Raw genomic sequence first — 17485 nt, 5'->3', positions numbered from 1 at the left:
TCGTCTCTCGGGATGGGGCGCAGATTGGAAGGGGTACGAGCATATCCATATCTCGATCCCCTTCGCCTATGACATCTGCCCCCACCGCCATACCTCCCTCGCCCCTCCACTGTAACCTGAAGCGTATGTAACCCGAGGTACCACTGTATTGCTCCATCTTCCGTGTGACAGCCCTTCAGTTATTGAAGATGGCTAACGTGTCACCTCTGTCTTCTCATCTCCAGGCTAAAAATTCCCAACTCCCTCTAGGGTTTCCAGACCCTTGACCATCCTGGTTGCCCTCCTCTCTACAGTTTGTCAATATCCTTGTGGGTGTGAGTTGGCCGTCACAGCAGACTGAAAATCATCCTCTGGAAAACTAAGATATTGTTACATGCCACCACCCCACTTTCTGAGCGGTGTAAGTTTCCAGGAATCCAGGGACTTACACAGGGTCTATGTTTCCTTTGGAAAAGAGGCACAGGTGAGATTGTGGTGTCTTTATGATAGATGGTTTATTTACACATATATGCAACCTGAGCCTGCCGTGGAGGGGGTTCAAGGCATTACACTCCAAAAGGGTCCCATTTTTCCCATTGGATTCAAACTGTCAGCCCAAATTGACCTTTCACCACCACTCCTCCAGTTTGCTGCATTTGACTGACACCTCTTTTCCTTGATCATGCCACAGCCAACTGAAATCCTAACAAAAACTCTGAGTTCAGGGAGGGGCTCTCCCCCCCCCCAAACTGTTTGCAGGTTGGCACAGAGTCTTTGATTTGCTGATAGCCCAACTTTCTGTCTCCCCCGCCCCTACCAATGGCCCATCTTTCAAGCGATCTTTTGAAGACAGGGAGACGAAAGTCTGACTTCCAGTTTAACTCTCCAAGCGCTGATTAAATTCTAACGTTTACTAAGTCCAGGAATGATAGGTGTCTTGCACCCACAAACGCTGGCACCCACAAACTCATAACAATATCAAACCTGGACACAAGAATTTTGATCATTTAGAATCAAAACTTACTAAGAATCCCTGAGTCTCCCACCATAATGAAAAATATTTTTGTAGGTTTTCATTCCTAACCTTGGAGCAAGATGTTGTCTTTCTTGCTTTTCAAATAATTGCTTTTTCCACGCCTTCCCCCGGCCTTTTTTCAAACAAGGAACTAAACTACTGTTTTCTTAGATAGATCTAAAAGATAGAAAAACCCAATGGGGTGTCCAAGGGAGCTTCTAACATCACAAAATAACAAGGAAGTGAGTCACAGGAAGTGCTAGATGCTTATGCTGGAATTTTGCTTCGTATGACCAAAATAAGAACATAAAAAAAGGCTTGGCCCATCTAGTCCAGCATCCTGTATCCACAGTGGCCAATCAGATGGCCCCGAAGGAGGAAGCATGGCAGCCGTTGGGATGTCGTCATTGCTTCTGCTCAGTTCTGCAGCTCTTCCCTTGCCCTTGAACCTTGGAAGGATCCTGACCTCGGACTCTGTGCTTGCATCTAGCACTTCCTGCTATTAGCCCGAATAAAGAGCTTATTCATTTCTTCATTGCACTTATATTCCACCTTTGTTCTCCTCCTCACGCAGCAACCCTGTGAGGTAGGCTAGGCTGAGAGACTGTGGCAGTGGCGTAGCGTGGGGGGTGCAGGGGGGGCCGGCCGCACCGGGCGCAACATCTGGGGTTAGGGCAAATCCACAGGTTAGGGGGCGCAAATCCACGGGTTAGGGGGCGCAAATTACTTGCCTTGCCCCGGGTGCTGACAACCCACGCTACGCCACTGGACTGTGGCTGGCCCAAGGTCATCCAGTGAGCTCCATGGCTGAGTGGGGACTTGAACCCTGGTCTCCCAGGTCCTAATCTGACACCTTAACCCAGGAGTCAGCAACCTTTTTCAGCAGGGGGCCAGTCCACCGTCCCTCAGACCTTGTAGGGGGCCGGACTATTTTTTTTTGGGGGGGGGAATAATGAACGAATTCCTATGCCCCACAAATAACCCAGAGATGCATCTTAAATAAAAGCACACATTCTACTCATGTAAAAACACACTGATTCCCGGACCGTCCGCAGGCCGGATTGAGAAGGAGATTGGGCCATATCTGGCCCTCGGACCGTAGGTTGCCTACCCCTGCTTTTAACCACTGCACTGGCTTTTCCTTGTGCCCAAATACGTAAGAGCTGTTGAGCTGTGTCATCCTGTAACTGTTCACTCAGAAGTGAACTATGTTCCATGATAAATAATAAGGAAAGCCCCCAGCCTCAGTTCTCCAAGCTGTGAAATGGGAGGCATAAAGGAGATGCCCTTTCAATGAAATAGAAGGGGATATCATTCTAGAACCAAACACATAGGGGGAAAATTCCACACCAATGTCAAACATAGTTAATTAATTAATTAATTAATTAATTAATATCACAAGGCTGCAAGTAATACATTTGTGTTTACATTATCCTGTACCTTATTATTCCAGGAAATAATAAAAGACCTATTTCTCAATAAGGGCATTATCTTGTTGATAATGTTTCTCACCATATATGCAAGCTTAACCATGCATACAGAGTCCCACATTTTTGTTCTCCATTCTTTCGTGGGCAGTGTCCTCATTACCGCCCCCCAGTTTTGACAAATAATAACTCTGACAGCATGGGACGCAGGTGGCGCTGTGGGTAAAAGCCTCAGCGCCTAGGGCTTGCCGATCGAAAGGTCGGCGGTTCGAATCCCTGCGGCGGGGTGCGCTCCCGTCGTTCGGTCCCAGCGCCTGCCAACCTAGCAGTTCGAAAGCACCCCCGGGTGCAAGTAGATAAATAGGGACCGCTTACAAGCGGGAAGGTAAACGGCGTTCCGTGTGTGCTGCGCTGGCTTGCCAGATGCAGCTTGTCACGCTGGCCACGTGACCCGGAAGTGTCTCCGGACAGCGCTGGCCCCCGGCCTCTTGAGTGAGATGGGCGCACAACCCTAGAGTCTGGCAAGACTGGCCCGTACGGGCAGGGGTACCTTTACCTTGTTAACTCTGACAGCAGTTAAGAGTTCATAGAATAATGGGGTCAAAGATGCTGCGTTAATTCCCTGTCCTCTATTAGCACAGTTTCTTTAACATATCCAAATTGTAAAATTAGAAGATTCACAGGTATAGCCAGTCATTCCTTCAATTTCCACTGCAATATCTTTCCAAAATTTTCTGATTTGGGAACATCTCCAGAATATCTGCTCTATCCCAGCATTTGCAGCTTTCATACCTACGGAGCTAAAAACTGAAAGCATACATTTGGTATTTGCAAAAAAAAAAAAAACAGGATAATAATTCTGGGCTTGTGCTCTTGAGAAGCAGAAAAAAGCTTGGCTTGGGGGACAGATTATGCATCTTGGATCAAATGTTCAGCCAGATGGTTTGTATTTTAGAGAAACCAGGCCAGAGGCCACGAACTCTCCAAGATCTGATCCCTGGAAGGAGCTGGTCTTTTTCATGGGTGGAGCCAAGATAGTTCTCCACCCCACGCAAAAGACTTTCCAGCCTTGCAGGCAAGCAAAAGTCGATTGCACAATCCGAGCTTGACAGCAGGTTCGTAGAAAAGGCAGAGGTGGAAATTCCAGGCTCAAGCCCCACCTTCTCCATGCTATAAATTTGGACAGAGGCTTCTGGAGTGAGAACCAAAGCAGAAGAGCAGCAAGCAGCCTTGGATCGAGAACCACAGGTAAGGATGCCTCCATAGATTCCCCTCCCACCTGGTTCCTGGTCACAGGCATCCTCCTCTCTTGGTGGTGCTGCCGAGGAGATGATGGATGGGGAGACTTCCTTTGGAGAGCATACCCAAGCTCACCTTTGCAGCCAAATCCTGAAGCTCCTTCCCCTCCACCCTGCAGCCCCTTCCACCCAGATTGCCAGAGCTTGCCCCCTGCCAATTGGGGTTGCCAAGAGAAGCTTCCAGGGAATGGTCATGTCTTTCAGCACTTGGCAGGTTGCCGCTCAAGAGGCAATATGGTGTAGTGGTTAGAGCAGAGCTTTCCAAACTGTGTGTTGGCATCTCGCGCAAACGCTCCCCGTGCTCCTGCCGGGGCTGTTTAACCTCTGGTTTGCTAGGAAAACTCAATTATTGTGTCGCGAAATGATGCATGTCTAAAACGTATGTCACCATTATGAAAAGTTTGGAAAGGTCTGGGTTAGTGTGACGGAATAGGAGCTGGGTTCAAATCCCTCCACTTGGCCACGAATGAAGCTTGCTGGGTGGTGAATTTGGGCCAGCCGCTACCTCTCAACCCGACCTACCTTAGAAGATTGTTGTGGGGATTAAATGAGGAGGGGGGATGAACCATGTATGCCACCTTGAGCTCATTTGAGACAAAGGTGGGATATCTAAATGAAATAAATAAGGGTCTAAGGCAGGGGTAGGCAACCTAAGGCCCGTGGGCTGGATGCGGCCCAGTCGCCTTCTCAATCTGGCCCACGGATGGTGCGGGATTCAGCGTGCTTTTACATGAGTAGAATGTGTCCTTTTATTTAAAATGCATCTCTGGGTTATTTGTGGGGCATAGGAATTAATTCCTTTCCCCCCCAAAAAATATAATCTGGCCCCCCACAAGGTCTGAGGGACAGTGGACCAGCCCCCTGCTGAAAATGTTTGCTGACCCCTGCCCTATAATTTAGGATCTATGTTTACCAATAAATCATTGGAAAATACTTACTAGATTTTTGGTTTTATTAATCTCTCTAAGGATTTGTTTTTCACTGGGTAGTGAACACAACTTCCAGCAACAAAACAATTGTTCCGGCCCTGAGCTGTGGTATGTCCAAGGCCCAGCTGGCATGAGTTGCCATATTTTGAAGAGCAAAAAGGAGGACCCTATGATGACTCTCATTTTAAATACCCCTACTCTATGTAGGCTATAAAAGGGAGGCGGGTGGCGCTGTGGGTTAAACCACTGAGCCTAGTGCTTGCCGATCAGAAGGTCGGCGGTTCGAATCCCTGCGACGGGTTGAGCTCCCGTTGCTCGGTCCCAGCTGCTGCCAACCTAGCAGTTTGAAAGCATGTCAAAATGCAAGTATATAAACAGGTACTGCTCCGGTGGGAAGGTAAACGGCGTTTCAGTGCGCTGCTCTGGTTTGCCAGAAGCGGCTTAGTCATGCTGGCCACATGACCCAGAAGCTGTACGCCAGCTCCCTCGGCCAATAAAGCGAGATGAGCACCACAACCCCAGAGTCGTCCGCGACTGGACCTAACGATCAGGGGTCCCTTTACCTTTATGTAGGCTATAGAAGCTGTAGTATATTGCTATGGGGGGGGCAGGAGGAGAGAAGAGGAAAGCAAGCCTTCAACCACCAGTTATGTCTATGTACCGTATTTTTCGCTCTATAGGACGCACCAGACCATAGGAGGCGGAGAACGGGGGGAGGGAAATTTTCTTGTTCTCCTCCTCTAAAACAAGGTGCGTTCAAGGTGCATTCACCCAAAGCCTCTGGAGCGCAGCGGGAATTCCCGCTGCACTCTGGAGGCTTCAGGCGGCTACCTTGGAAGCCTGGAGAGCAAGAGGGGTCGGTGCACACTGACCCCTCTCACTCTCCAGGATTCAGTGAAGACAACGCAAAGCCTCTGGAGCACGCGGGGAGTTCCCGCTGGGCTCCAGAGGCTTGGCTCCAGGTTCCTTTCGACCTGCTCTTTGGGGCTGGCGGGGGGAAGCGCTGCTTTCCCCCACCGCCAGCCTCAAAGATCCCTGAAGCCTTTGGAGCGCAGCGGGAGGTCCCGCTGTGCTCCAAAGGATTCAGGAATAGCTTTGCGCAGCCATCCCCAAGCTAGAAGAGTGAGACGGAGCGCTCCGTCTCGCTGTTCTGGCTTGGGAACAGCCTTGAGAACAGCTTTTCTAGCCTCTGCAGGGCAGCGGGGTGAAGGCGCTCTGCAGCGCTTCGTCTCCCTGTTCTGGCTTTGGGCTTAGCCGCGCAGCCTGCATTCGCTCTATAGGACGCACACACATTTCACCTTAATTTTTGGAGGGGGAAAAGTGCGTCCTATAGAGCGAACAATACGTTATAGCCAGAGACATTTCAGCAAATTTAAAAAATCCACCTGGACAGAAATTTTAACCCTGAAAAAAAGGACATGTCCTGGAAAAAGGGGGTGTATGGGAACCCTATTCAAGGGGGGTGCTGTGGCTGGTGGGGCTCACCCTTGCACTTTTCCCTTTCCAGACACAACCATGGCCAGAGTCCCAGATGTGTTGCTGAGAGACATCAGGTGAGAATCTTTCCCGCTTTCCTTGCTGGGTCATCTGCACTCCTGGTACCTGCTTATGCAGAGGCAGAAGCAGGGTTTTCTGTGGTGGGGTGTGATTGGTGGCCCCATAGGAAGTCATGGAGCGCCCCCCCCCCACAGTCCTTGAACCTCATCATTGCTCCTCAGCAGGGCTGACCCACTTGCCGCCTGGAACAGAGGGCAACACAACGTCTCTGCACGCAACTTGGGTGGCTGTAAAAGAAGAGTAGGTTGTCAATAGCTACTAGCCACTGTCAGAGGGGGACACAGGTGGCGCTGTGGGTTAAAGCCTCAGCGTCTAGGACTTGCCGATCGAAAGGTCGGCGGTTCGAATCCCCACAGCGGGGTGTGCTCCCGTCATTCGGTCTAGCACCTGCCAACATAGCAGTTCGAAAGCACCTTCGGGTGCAAGTAGATAAATAGGGACCGCTTACCAGCGGGAAGGTAAACGGCGTTCCGTGTGCTGCGCTGGCTCGCCAGATGCAGCTTGTCACGCTGGCCACGTGACCCGGAAGTGTCTGCGGACAGCGCTGGCTCCCGGCCCATAGAATGAGATGAGCGCACAACCCTAGAGTCTGGCAAGACTGGCCCGTACGGGCAGGGGTACCTTTACCTTTACCTTACTGTCAGAGGCTGCGCTCTGCCTTCCCAGTTGGAGGTAGCAATGCTCCTGGATGCCAGTCGCTGGCAAACTGCGGGACCGGAGAGGGCTCTTGCACCCCAAACCTGCTTGCAGGTTTCCCATAATGGGAACTACAAGTAATCCAGAATGCGGCAGCCAGACTGGTGACTAGGAGCGGCCGCTGAGACCACATAACACCAGTCATGAAAGACCTACCATTGGCTCCCAGTGCATTTCTGAGCACAATTCAAAGTGTTGGTGTTGACATTTAAAGCCCTAAATGGCCTCGGTCCAGTATATCTGAAGGAGCGTCTCTACTCCATCGTTCTGTTCTCCCATTGCGGGGCTCCTGCGTACCCCTCTGAGGAGTGCCACCGTCTCTGGCATCTTCCCACCCCAACCGGTGCTGCAAGGCCCCAGGGCGGCCTTCTTGCCTTCCTAGCCCTGCTGTCGCCTGGATGGGAAGAGTCACCAGCTGGCCAGGGCAGTGGTGGGCATAACCACCACTTTTTTTTTTTTTTACTCCCCCTCTTCTTTTTTCCTTTCTCCTCCTGTGATGGAACTCCTATTTGGGGACTTCCCTGGCTTTTTTCTGGCCCATGTAGGACCAGTCTGGAAAGTTAGCCTTGGTGAAAACCTGACATTTTCATCCCCCAAAAAGTTGTTGATTTGAGTTTCCATTCAAATGAGGCTGTATTTTAATTTTAATGTTTTGACGTTTTAATGTTGTATTTTAATCTTGTTTTTAAGTTGTATTTCAATCAATTTGTTTTTCTATCGGGTGTTAGCCGCCCTGAGCCTGGACTTGGCTGGGGAGGGCAGGGTATAAATAAAATTTATTATTATTATTTATTATTATTATTATTATTGAGTCCTATCCTTAAGTCCTATCCTTAAAGTCCTATCCCACGTGACCCGGAAGTGTCTCCGGACAGCGCTGGCCCCTGGCCTCTTAAGTGAGATGGGCGCACAACCTCAGAGTCTGTCAAGACTGGCCCGTACGGGCAGGGGTACCTTTACCTTTTTATCCTTAAGGGTCTGCTATCTCAGAATCCAAACTCTCTTCTTCACCTCCTTCCCCGTCCCCCTTCCCTTCTAGTGAGGAAGAGATGGAGATGGAGTTCTCATTCGGCAACGAGGTAAGAAACCTTCAGCATTTTGCGGGGTGGGAAGGGAAAACCCCATAACACAGCTCACCCCCTTATTCGGCTCCCACTTGAGAATGGGGGAGGGACGCGGGTGGCGCTATGGGTAAAAGCCTCAGCGCCTAGGGCTTGCCGATCGAAAGGTCGGCGGTTCGAATCCCCGCGACAGGGTGCGCTCCCGTTGCTCGGTCCCAGCGCCTGCCAACCTAGCAGTTCGAAAGCACCCCCGGGTGCAAGTAGATAAATAGGGACCGCTTACTGGCGGGAAGGTAAACGGCGTTTCCGTGTGCTGTGCTGGCTCGCCAGATGCGGCTTTGTCACGCTGGCCACGTGACCCGGAAGTGTCTCCGGACAGCGCTGGCCTCTTGAGTGAGATGGGCGCACAACCCTAGAGTCTGTCAAGACTGGCCCGTACGGGCAGGGGTACCTTTATCTTTTTTACCTGAGAATGGGGGTGGCTTGCAAGGCTATCAGAGTGGCTTCAATGGTACCCAGAGGGCAGGGAAGGCTTGGGACTCAGCCCAGGAATTCGCCCTTCCAGACAGAGGGCTGTAGGCCAAGGTGTTTTTCACCTGGCACTTAAGCACAGTGCCATATAGTTAGGCTCAGGACTATTGTTGGGGAGGGACACAGCCCCAGATCTTTTCCGCGAGGCCCCCAGGCCTCCTGCCCTCCCTCCGAAAAATCCATCATCTTCATCTGCCATTCCTCCACTGCTGGAACTTCTTGTGTTTTTCAATTCTTAGCTAACCAAATTCTTGCTGCAGTTGTGGCATACAAAAACAATTTGACATCTTTCTTGGGCAGTTCCAAACCTGTTATTCCAAGAAGGGCCTGGGCATTCTTATCAGCAGCAGACAACAGCAGCAACCACTTCCTTCCCTCGGGTGCCTGAGAGCCAAGCCCTTGGCTGGGTGCAATGGGAGCAGGCGGAAGAGAAGGGGCGAAAGCAGGGTGCATTTGGAGGGAGCGGCAGGAGGTCTCATCAGAATGAGCCAGAGCCTCTGAGGAAGGGGCTGCTCCCTTGAGCTCTTTCCATAAGGGGACACCTTGCACTGTTTGTTCCAGGGCCCCGTTCTGACTATTCCAGCTGATTTTCCCCCTTATAGATCTCCTTCTATCAGTCGTTCCAGCACGCAGGTATCCTTTCCGTTCTAGAAGATGCCGCAACCAAGCCCAGCACGCAGCCACCGAGACGGAGAAGGCCCAGCCGCAGCAGGCTGTTCACAGATGCCGACCTGAGCGCGATGCTGACCAGCAACTTGGTGGAAGGTACTGAGCTCCCTCTATTCAGCCAGTCCCAGTTTTAAGTGGCGAGGAGTTCCAAAGGATGGCAGTGCTCTAAAAGGGGATTGGACGTCCTCATGGAGGAGGAGGAAGCCATTGACAGCTACTAGCCACTACGGCCGGACTCTGGCTCCACAGTTGGAGGCAGCTGTGCTTCTGAATGTCCGTTGCTGGAAACCACAAGAGGGGAGAGGGTCCTTGGGTCCAATCCTGTTTGCTGGTTTCCTACGGGGATTTGGGTGGCCCCTGTGAGAAGAGGAAGCTGGACTTAGACGGTCCATTGGTCTGATCCAGCAGGCTCTGCTCATGTTCTTTTTTTAATATATATATATATAAATTTTTATTAGTTTTTTAACATACCATTTTCAACAGTAATTAAACATACTTTTACATCTTATACAATTTTTTGACTTCCATCAATCCTGTCTGAAAATTTTCCAATCTAATCTCTTAGTATACATTTCTTACTTTCCCTATTACATTTAATACTCATATCCAATATCTCTTTTCTTTATCTAATTTGTAACGTTTCATATATTTCTCCTTACAAAGCTTCTTGTAATCCTACTAGCGTAATTTGTTGATTACAATTGCTCTTCAAATAGTTCATGTACTTCTTCCAATCTTCTGCAAATCTCTGTTCCCACAGGTTTTGAATCCTTCCTGTCATTTTGTCCAGTTCTGCATAGTCCATTAATTTCGCCTGCCATTCTTCTTTCATCGGAATTTCTTCTTGCTTCCATTTCTGGGCTAACAATACTCTTGCTGCTGTTGTTGCATATAAAAACAGTTTAACATCTTGCCTATGAATATCCTGACCTATAATACCAAGTAAAAATGCTTCTAGTTTTTTTAAAAACATATATTTCAACATCTTTTTCATCTCGTTATATATCATTTCCCAGAAGTTCTTTACTTTCTTACACTCCCACCACATATGATAAAATGTTCCTTCTGGCTCTGCTTATGTTCTTATGCAAGTTCCCACACGGCCATGAGGCTCGCTGGATGACATTAGGACTTGCCACAGAGCCTAGGACTTGCCAATCAGAAGATCAGCAGTTCGAATCCCAGCAACGGGGTGAGCTCCTGTTGTTCGGTCCCTGCTCCTGCCAACCTAGCAGTTCGAAAGCGCGTCAAAGTGCAAGTAGATAAATAGGTACCGCTCTGGCGGGAAGGTAAACTGTGTTTCCGTGCGCTGCTCTGGTTTGCCAGAAGCGGCTTAGTCCTGCTGGCCACATGACCCAGAAGCTGTACGCCGGCTCCCTCAGCCAATAAAGCGAGATGAGCGCCGCAACCCCAGAGTCGGTCACGACTGGACCTAATGGTCAGGGGCCCCTTCACCTTTACCTAACCTACCTCACAGGGAAACATGAGCTGGCAGAGAACCATGTGTACCAATCTGAGGTCTTTAGAGGATAAAGATGTGTTAAGATTGGGAGACTATCGCTTCCACCAGAAGGAGCGTCGAGAGGATTGTTCTGGAAGGGTTGTAGCAAGAGCTTCCAAGTCTTGCTGGCCTCTCCCTTGTGCTGACCATAATGCTCCCTGTTCCCTCTTGCATGTCCAGGTCCATCCTCCTTTGCCAAAGCCAGCCTTGTGTCTTCAGGGCCTCCTTCTGCTTACACCTATGACAAGGTGCAAAGGTGGACTATCCAGGACCTTGACAACAAGTGCTTTTTCCTGGAGGGGACCCCAGGGCAGCCCAAGCTCCTTGCCTTGCACTTACAAGCCAGCGACAAGCCAGGTAAGGAATCATGGAAGCATAGAGCTGGAAGGGACCCGCCGGGGTCATCTAGTCCAACCCCCTGCAAAGCTAAATAATCTCTCTCTGATGGCCATCCAACCTCTGCTTTAAAATCTCCAGTGAAGGAGAATCTGCCACCTTCTGAGGGAGTCCGGTTGCACTGTGCAATGGCTCTTCCTAACATTTACTCAGAATCTCCTTCCTTGCCATTTCAACCCATTGGTCTGGGTTCTGCCCTCTGGAGCAGCAGAAGACAAGCTGGCTCCATCTTCCGTAGGACAGCCCTTCAGATATTTGAAAGTGCCAGCATGCCACCTCTCCATCTTCCCTCATACACCAGCCTCCCTCCTTTCTCCTGCCAAGCAGCACTGTAGGGCGAGTTATAGACGCTCCAAGGCATCTGGAGGGTACCAGGGTAGAGCAGGCTGGCAGGTGTCCATGCTGGGTCTGTCTCCAATGGTCTCCAACAGTTTGGTCAATGAAAGATAGGGAAACAGTAAGAGGGTCTTCTCTGTGCTAGCTCCCAGGTTGTGGCATGCCCAGCCTCCTCTTGGCATATATTTCGATGTCAGGGCAAGGTACATCTTTTTTGCAGGCGGAGGGCGAGATCAGAGCATCCCTGGCATCTAATGCTTATGTATCAGGTCTGGGGTCAGCAAACTTTTTCAGCAGGGGGCCGGTCCACTGTCCCTCAGACCTTGTGGAAATGAACAAATTCCTATGCCTCACAAATAAGCCAGAGATGCAATTTGAATACAGTGGTACCTCGGGTTACATACGCTTCAGGTTACATGCGCTTCAGGTTACAGACTCCGCTAACCCAGAAATATTACTTTGCTTCAGGATGAGAACAGAAATTGTGCTCCGGCAGCGCAGCGGCAGCAGGAGGCCCCATTAGCTAAAGTGGTGCTTCAGCTTAAGAACAGTTTCAGGTTAAGAACAGACCTCCGGAACGAATTACTTAACCCGAGGTACCACTGTACAGTCATACCTCGGGATGAATACGCTTCAGCTTAAATATTTTCGGGTTGCGCTCCGTGGCGACCCGGAAGTAATGGAGCTCATTACTTCTGGGTTTCGCCGCATGCGCAGAGGCTCAAAACGACGTCGCTCGCGGAAGTGGCGAAATGTGGCCCACGCACGCACAGATGTGTCTTACGTTCGCTTCAGGATGCGAATGGGGCTCCGGAATGGATCCCGTTCGCATCCAGAGGTACCACTGTAAAAGCACACATTCTACTCATGTCAAAACACCAGGCAGACCCAACAAACAACCCAGAGATGCATTTTAAATAAAAGGACACATTATACTCATGTAAAAACATGCTGATTCCCAGACCGTCCGCGGGCCGGATTTAGAAGGCAACTGGGCCTTATTCGGCCCCCGGGCCTTAGTTTGCCTACCCATACATTAGGTGGTTCAAATGTACCAAGTTTCATGGGACCTACTTAGCGATTTATAAAGGTAAAGGTAAAGGTAAAGGCTGTCCGGAGACACTTCCGGGTCACATGGCCAGCGTGACAAAGCTGCATCTGGCGAGCCAGCGCAGCACACGGAAACACCGTTTACCTTCCCGCTAGTAAGCGGTCCCTATTTATCTACTTGCACCCGGGGGTGCTTTCGAACTGCTAGGTTGGCAGGCGCTGGGACCGAGCAGCGGGAGCGCACCCCGCTGCGGGGATTCGAACCGCCGACCTTTCGATCGGCAAGCCCTAGGCACTGAGGCTTTTACCCACAGCGCCACCCGCGTCCCACTTAGCGATTTATAAATGTTCATAAATATAACGAAACAGGGGAAATCCAGCGTCAAGGAAGATCTCCTGCTTAAGCTGTGAAAGTCTGCTGGCCTGGGTCACATGAAAAAGTGTCCCAAGAGAGCGATACGGCCTGCTTGTCATTGCACTTGCATTTCAAGTCACCCCTCTAGACGTTTCAGCAGGGAATCGGTGAGGACATCAGCTAGGGGCACAGGCAGGAGACCAGAAACCCACCCTGTGCCTGATCTATGATTCTGTGTACTGGAAGCACACACCCAGGAGCAGGGGGCTTGGAGAGACATAGCCAAAGCTCAAGCTCCTCCCTCTGCAAGGGTTCTGGACCTTGAGCTCATCAGAACTGAGGCAGGATTTGCCCTTTGGTTTCTCCCCAGTGGAACTGGACCTGCGTTTCTATCGCTCACCGCTGGGCAGCGATGCCACGTCTGGGCAGCTGGTCGCTCTGGACATTGTCGGCAGCAAGCTGTACTTGGCGTGCGTCAAGGAGGGCGATGGCTGCCGCCTGCAGCTGGAGGTGAGTAGTGAGTAGGAGGTGAGCAGTAGAGCTCCAGCGCCCCCCACAAAATGCATGGGGCTCCTCAGCATAGCTGTCAAGCGTCCCTTATTTGGCGGGAAACTCCCTTATCCCAGCGCCGTGTCCCGCTGCTGTCCCTTATTGATGATGTCCCTTAAATTTCCCGGGTTTCAAAGGAAGCAGCTCCTCTCCCTCCCTCCCTGCCGGCCAGGGAGGAGGGAGGCTCCAACTGTGTTGCTTGGCTGCGTTGCTCACCCAATAAGGAGTCGAAGAACGACTGGGAGGCGGAGCTTGCATGCCTTGTGCCGTTCAAATCGGCCGCGTTGCCTGGGGACTCGCCTTTGCTCAGCACTTCCCAGCAGAGAGGTGACGGTGGTTTTCCTTGCTGCATCCCCTTTGCCGGGTTGCTGCACTGTGGGAACCACCGCTTGAGGCTTCGTTTGGCTGCTGGCTAGGCTTTCTGCCTTTGGCTCGGAGGGGCTCAGAAGTTGAACATACCTGTGCCCGGAAAATCCCTTATTTTGGCTGCTGGTCCCTTATTTTCAAATCTGTAAGTTGACAGCTATGCTCCTCAGGCAGCTCTGTGTGGACCCCAAGACTCTGGCTGTGTGTGCTGGGGAGTGTGGCAGCCCCCTGACCGCTCTCCCTTTCCTCTAGGAAGCGGAGAAGCCCCTGAAGGAAATCTCCGGAGACAACCAGAAGTACCTCTTTTATTACAAGCCCACCAGCCCAGTGAGCGAAACCTTCACTTTCCAGTCCCTGATCTGTCCCGGGTGGTACATGGCCACCCCAAACGATAATGGCTACGTACAGATGCACAACGTCATCGGAGAACGTTTCTACACCGACTTTCATTTATTTTTATAACCATTAATGTTTGCAGCCACAGTGGTATGTTGTTTGGTTGGTTGTCTTTTTAGGCTGCCTGAATTTCTCAGGGGCCACGTATGTACCATGTACAGAAATCCCAGTTCCTGTGCTTGCACGTTATACTATTTATGTATTTGTCTATTTAGTTATTTATTTATTTATTTATTTATTTATTTATTTATTTCAAAAAATTTATACACTGCTTGATTGTAAAAAAACACAACTCTCAGAGCAGTTTTTGTCAACATGTTTTTTTTATCATATATATACTGTATATGGAAATGTTTATTTGTTTATTCGTTCATTCGCTCATTCACTTGCTTATTTATTTATTTATTAGCATTGACCTACTTGAATATTTTGATCCTTACTGGAAGGAAATTTTTTTTATTTTGTTTTGACTACAGCAGACCAACACGGCTACACAACATTCACCTACACAGTTTCCAAATTCCAAAAGGATTCTAAATTGACAATTCTAAATTGTTAAAGAAGGCATATAATATCCTGTTGGAATGGGAAACAAAAGATGAGGAAGTTAAAGCAGTAATGATTAAGTGGGCACAAGATATAGGTCACAACATACAATTGGACAACTGGATAAGGCTTTGGAAAGTGAACTTGAAGTTTATGGATTGTATACAGTGGTACCTCTGGTTACATACGCTTCAGGTTAAACAGTCCGCTAACCCAGAAATAGTGCTTCAGGTTAAGAACTTTGCTTCAGGATAAGAACAGAAATCGGGTTCTAGCGGCACGGCAGCAGGAGGCCCCATTAGCCAAAGTGGTGCTTCAGGTTAAGAACAGTTTCAGGTTAAGAACAGACCTCCGGAACAAATTAAGTACTTAACCCAAGTGGTAAAGGTAAAGGTACCCCTGACCGTTAGGTTCAGTTGTGGACGACTCTGGGGTTGTGGCGCTCATCTCGCTTTATTGGCCGAGGGAGCCGGCATACAGCTTCCGGATCATGTGGCCAGTATGACTAAGCCGCTTCTGGCGAACCAGAGCAGCGCACGGAAACGCCGTTTACCTTCCTGCCAGAGCAGTACCTATTTATCTACTTGCACTTTGACGTACTTTCGAACTGCTAGGTGGGTAGGAGCTGGGACTGAACAACGGGACCTTCTGATTGGCAAGCCCAAGGCTCAGTGGTTTAGACCACAGTGCCACCCGCATCCCTTGTATAGGTGGTACATTACACCATTAAAACTGGCCAAAATGTACAAAACAGAACAAAAGAACTGTTGGGGATGTAAAGAAGGAGAAGGTACATTTTATCATATGTGGTGGGATTGTAAGATGTGTGAAATGATATATAATGATTTGGGGGGGGGGAATGTTTAAAATAACTTTTGTGAAGAAACCAGAAGCCTTTCTGTTAGGTATTCTAGGACAAGAAATGACGAAGAAAAATCGGACATTATTTATGTATGCTACTACAGCAGCAAGAATTCTAACAGCACAAAACTGGAAGACTGGAAATATACCATCTAAAGAACAATGGCAAGAAAAAATTATGAGATAGGCAGAACTGGCAAACGGACAAACTGCGTGAAAAGGACAATAGTGACTTTGAAAAGAATGGGAACCCTTTACAACATACTTGCAGAAACAACAAAAAAAAAATGGACTCGTTGGCAGGATTTAAATAAACATTTACAATTTTCTTTACAGAAAACAAGAAATACAATTAGTGACAATAGAACATTATGTATAAACAGCAGAATGTAACATTTGGTTTAATAAACCAGAAATGGAAGTTGGGGGAGGTCAACGGGGAGGGGAAAACTAGAAAATGGATGTTAAAAGATGATGTTGAATATTTATTTGAGAAAAGAAAATCAATAAAAATTATTTTTTAAAAAAAACAAAAAACCCACGGCTACCTACCTGTAACTTGAAGGTACAGTTAAGCCTGGAAGGGGAGGGGGGTCCATTGTCTGGATGGTGCGAGGGGGCTGCCAGATCTCTACCTAGGTGGGCAGGGACACCCATCACTGAATCATAGACTGGGATGGGACCACCCAGGGTCGTCTAGTCTGTTGTTGTTTAGTCGTTTAGTCATGTCCGACTCTTCGTGACCCCATGGACCACAGCACACCAGGCACTCCTATCTTCCACTGCCTCCTGCAGTTTGGTCAGACTCATGTTTGTAGCTTCGAGAACACTGTCCAACCACCTTGTCCTCTGTCGTCCCCTTCTCCTTGTGCCCTCCATCTTTCCCAACATCAGGGTCTTTTCCAGGGAGTCTTCTCTTCTCATGAGGTGGCCAAAGTATTGGAGCCTCAGCTTCAGGATCTGTCCTTCCAGTGAGCACTCAGGGCTGATTTCCTTAAGAATGGATAGGTTTGATCTTCTTGCAGTCCATGGGACTCTCAAGAGTCTCCTCCAGCACCATCATTCAAAAGCATCAATTCTTCAGCGATCAGCCTTCTTTATGGTCCAGCTCTCACTTCCATACATCACTACTGGGAAAACCAGAGCTTTAACCATACGGACCTTTGTTGGCAAGGTGACGTCTCTGCTTTTTAAGATGCTGTCTAGGTTTGTCATTGCTTTTCTCCCAAGAAGCAGGCGTCTTTTAATTCCGTGGCTGCTGTCACCATCTGCAGTGATCATGGAGCCCAAGAAAGTAAAATTTCTCACTGCCTCCATTTCCTCCCCTTCTATTTGCCAGGAGGCCATGATCTTCGTTTTTTTTGATGTTGAGCTTCAGACCATATTTTGCTCTCTCCTCTTTCACCCTCATTAAAAGGTTCTTTAATTCCTCCTCACTTTCTGCCATCAAGGCTGTGTCATCTGCATATTTGAGGTTGTTGATATTTCTTCCGGCAGTCTTAATTCCGGTTTGGGATTCATCCAGCCCAGCCTTTCGCATGAAGTAGGGTTCCATTGTCTGGATAGTGTGAGGCGGCTGCCAGATCTCTACCTAGGGCCCAACTTTGATAGGTGGGCGGGGACACGCGTCACTGAATCATAGACTGAGAAGGGACCACTCAGGGTCATCTAGTCTAACCCCCCTGCAATGCAGGAATCACGTAATCCCATGATTGACAAGGGGCTGCCTTCACACACACACACACACCACCACCCAGGACAAAACCCCTTGCAGTCCAGGCGCTCCTGTTTGAGCACAGGATTTGCGGGGGGGGGGGGCGGGGAGGGGCTGGACACCCTTTAAAAAGGGGGGTGGGGAGCCCTGCGCAGCCCCGCCCCCACCACCGAGGCGGGGCTTTTTGCACGTGGGAAAACTTCGGCATCAGAGCGGAGAAGGGGGCGTGGCAAGGGGAGTTGGCCCTGGGCGT

The 17485-nt window shown here is 49.5% G+C and overlaps 1 protein-coding gene across 1 annotated transcript; it reads left to right on the top strand.

The window, feature by feature from the left end:
- The first annotated feature begins 3526 nt into the window (after positions 1-3526).
- LOC114602998 (interleukin-36 alpha-like) lies at positions 3527-15500 on the top strand. The gene is made up of 7 exons (XM_077931198.1): positions 3527-3669; positions 6156-6201; positions 7941-7980; positions 9096-9258; positions 10844-11020; positions 13171-13310; positions 13968-15500. The coding sequence occupies exons 2-7, from the start codon at positions 6164-6166 to the stop codon at positions 14175-14177; spliced, it is 768 nt and encodes a 255-aa protein (XP_077787324.1). The 5' UTR covers positions 3527-3669; positions 6156-6163; the 3' UTR covers positions 14178-15500.
- Positions 15501-17485: the final 1985 nt, after the last annotated feature.

The sequence above is a fragment of the Podarcis muralis genome, chromosome 7 (assembly GCF_964188315.1).
Source record: "Podarcis muralis chromosome 7, rPodMur119.hap1.1, whole genome shotgun sequence".
NCBI lineage: Eukaryota > Metazoa > Chordata > Lepidosauria > Squamata > Lacertidae > Podarcis > Podarcis muralis.
The sequence above is the reverse complement of the archived record's forward strand: the minus strand, read 5'-3'. Positions and strand labels throughout refer to the sequence as shown.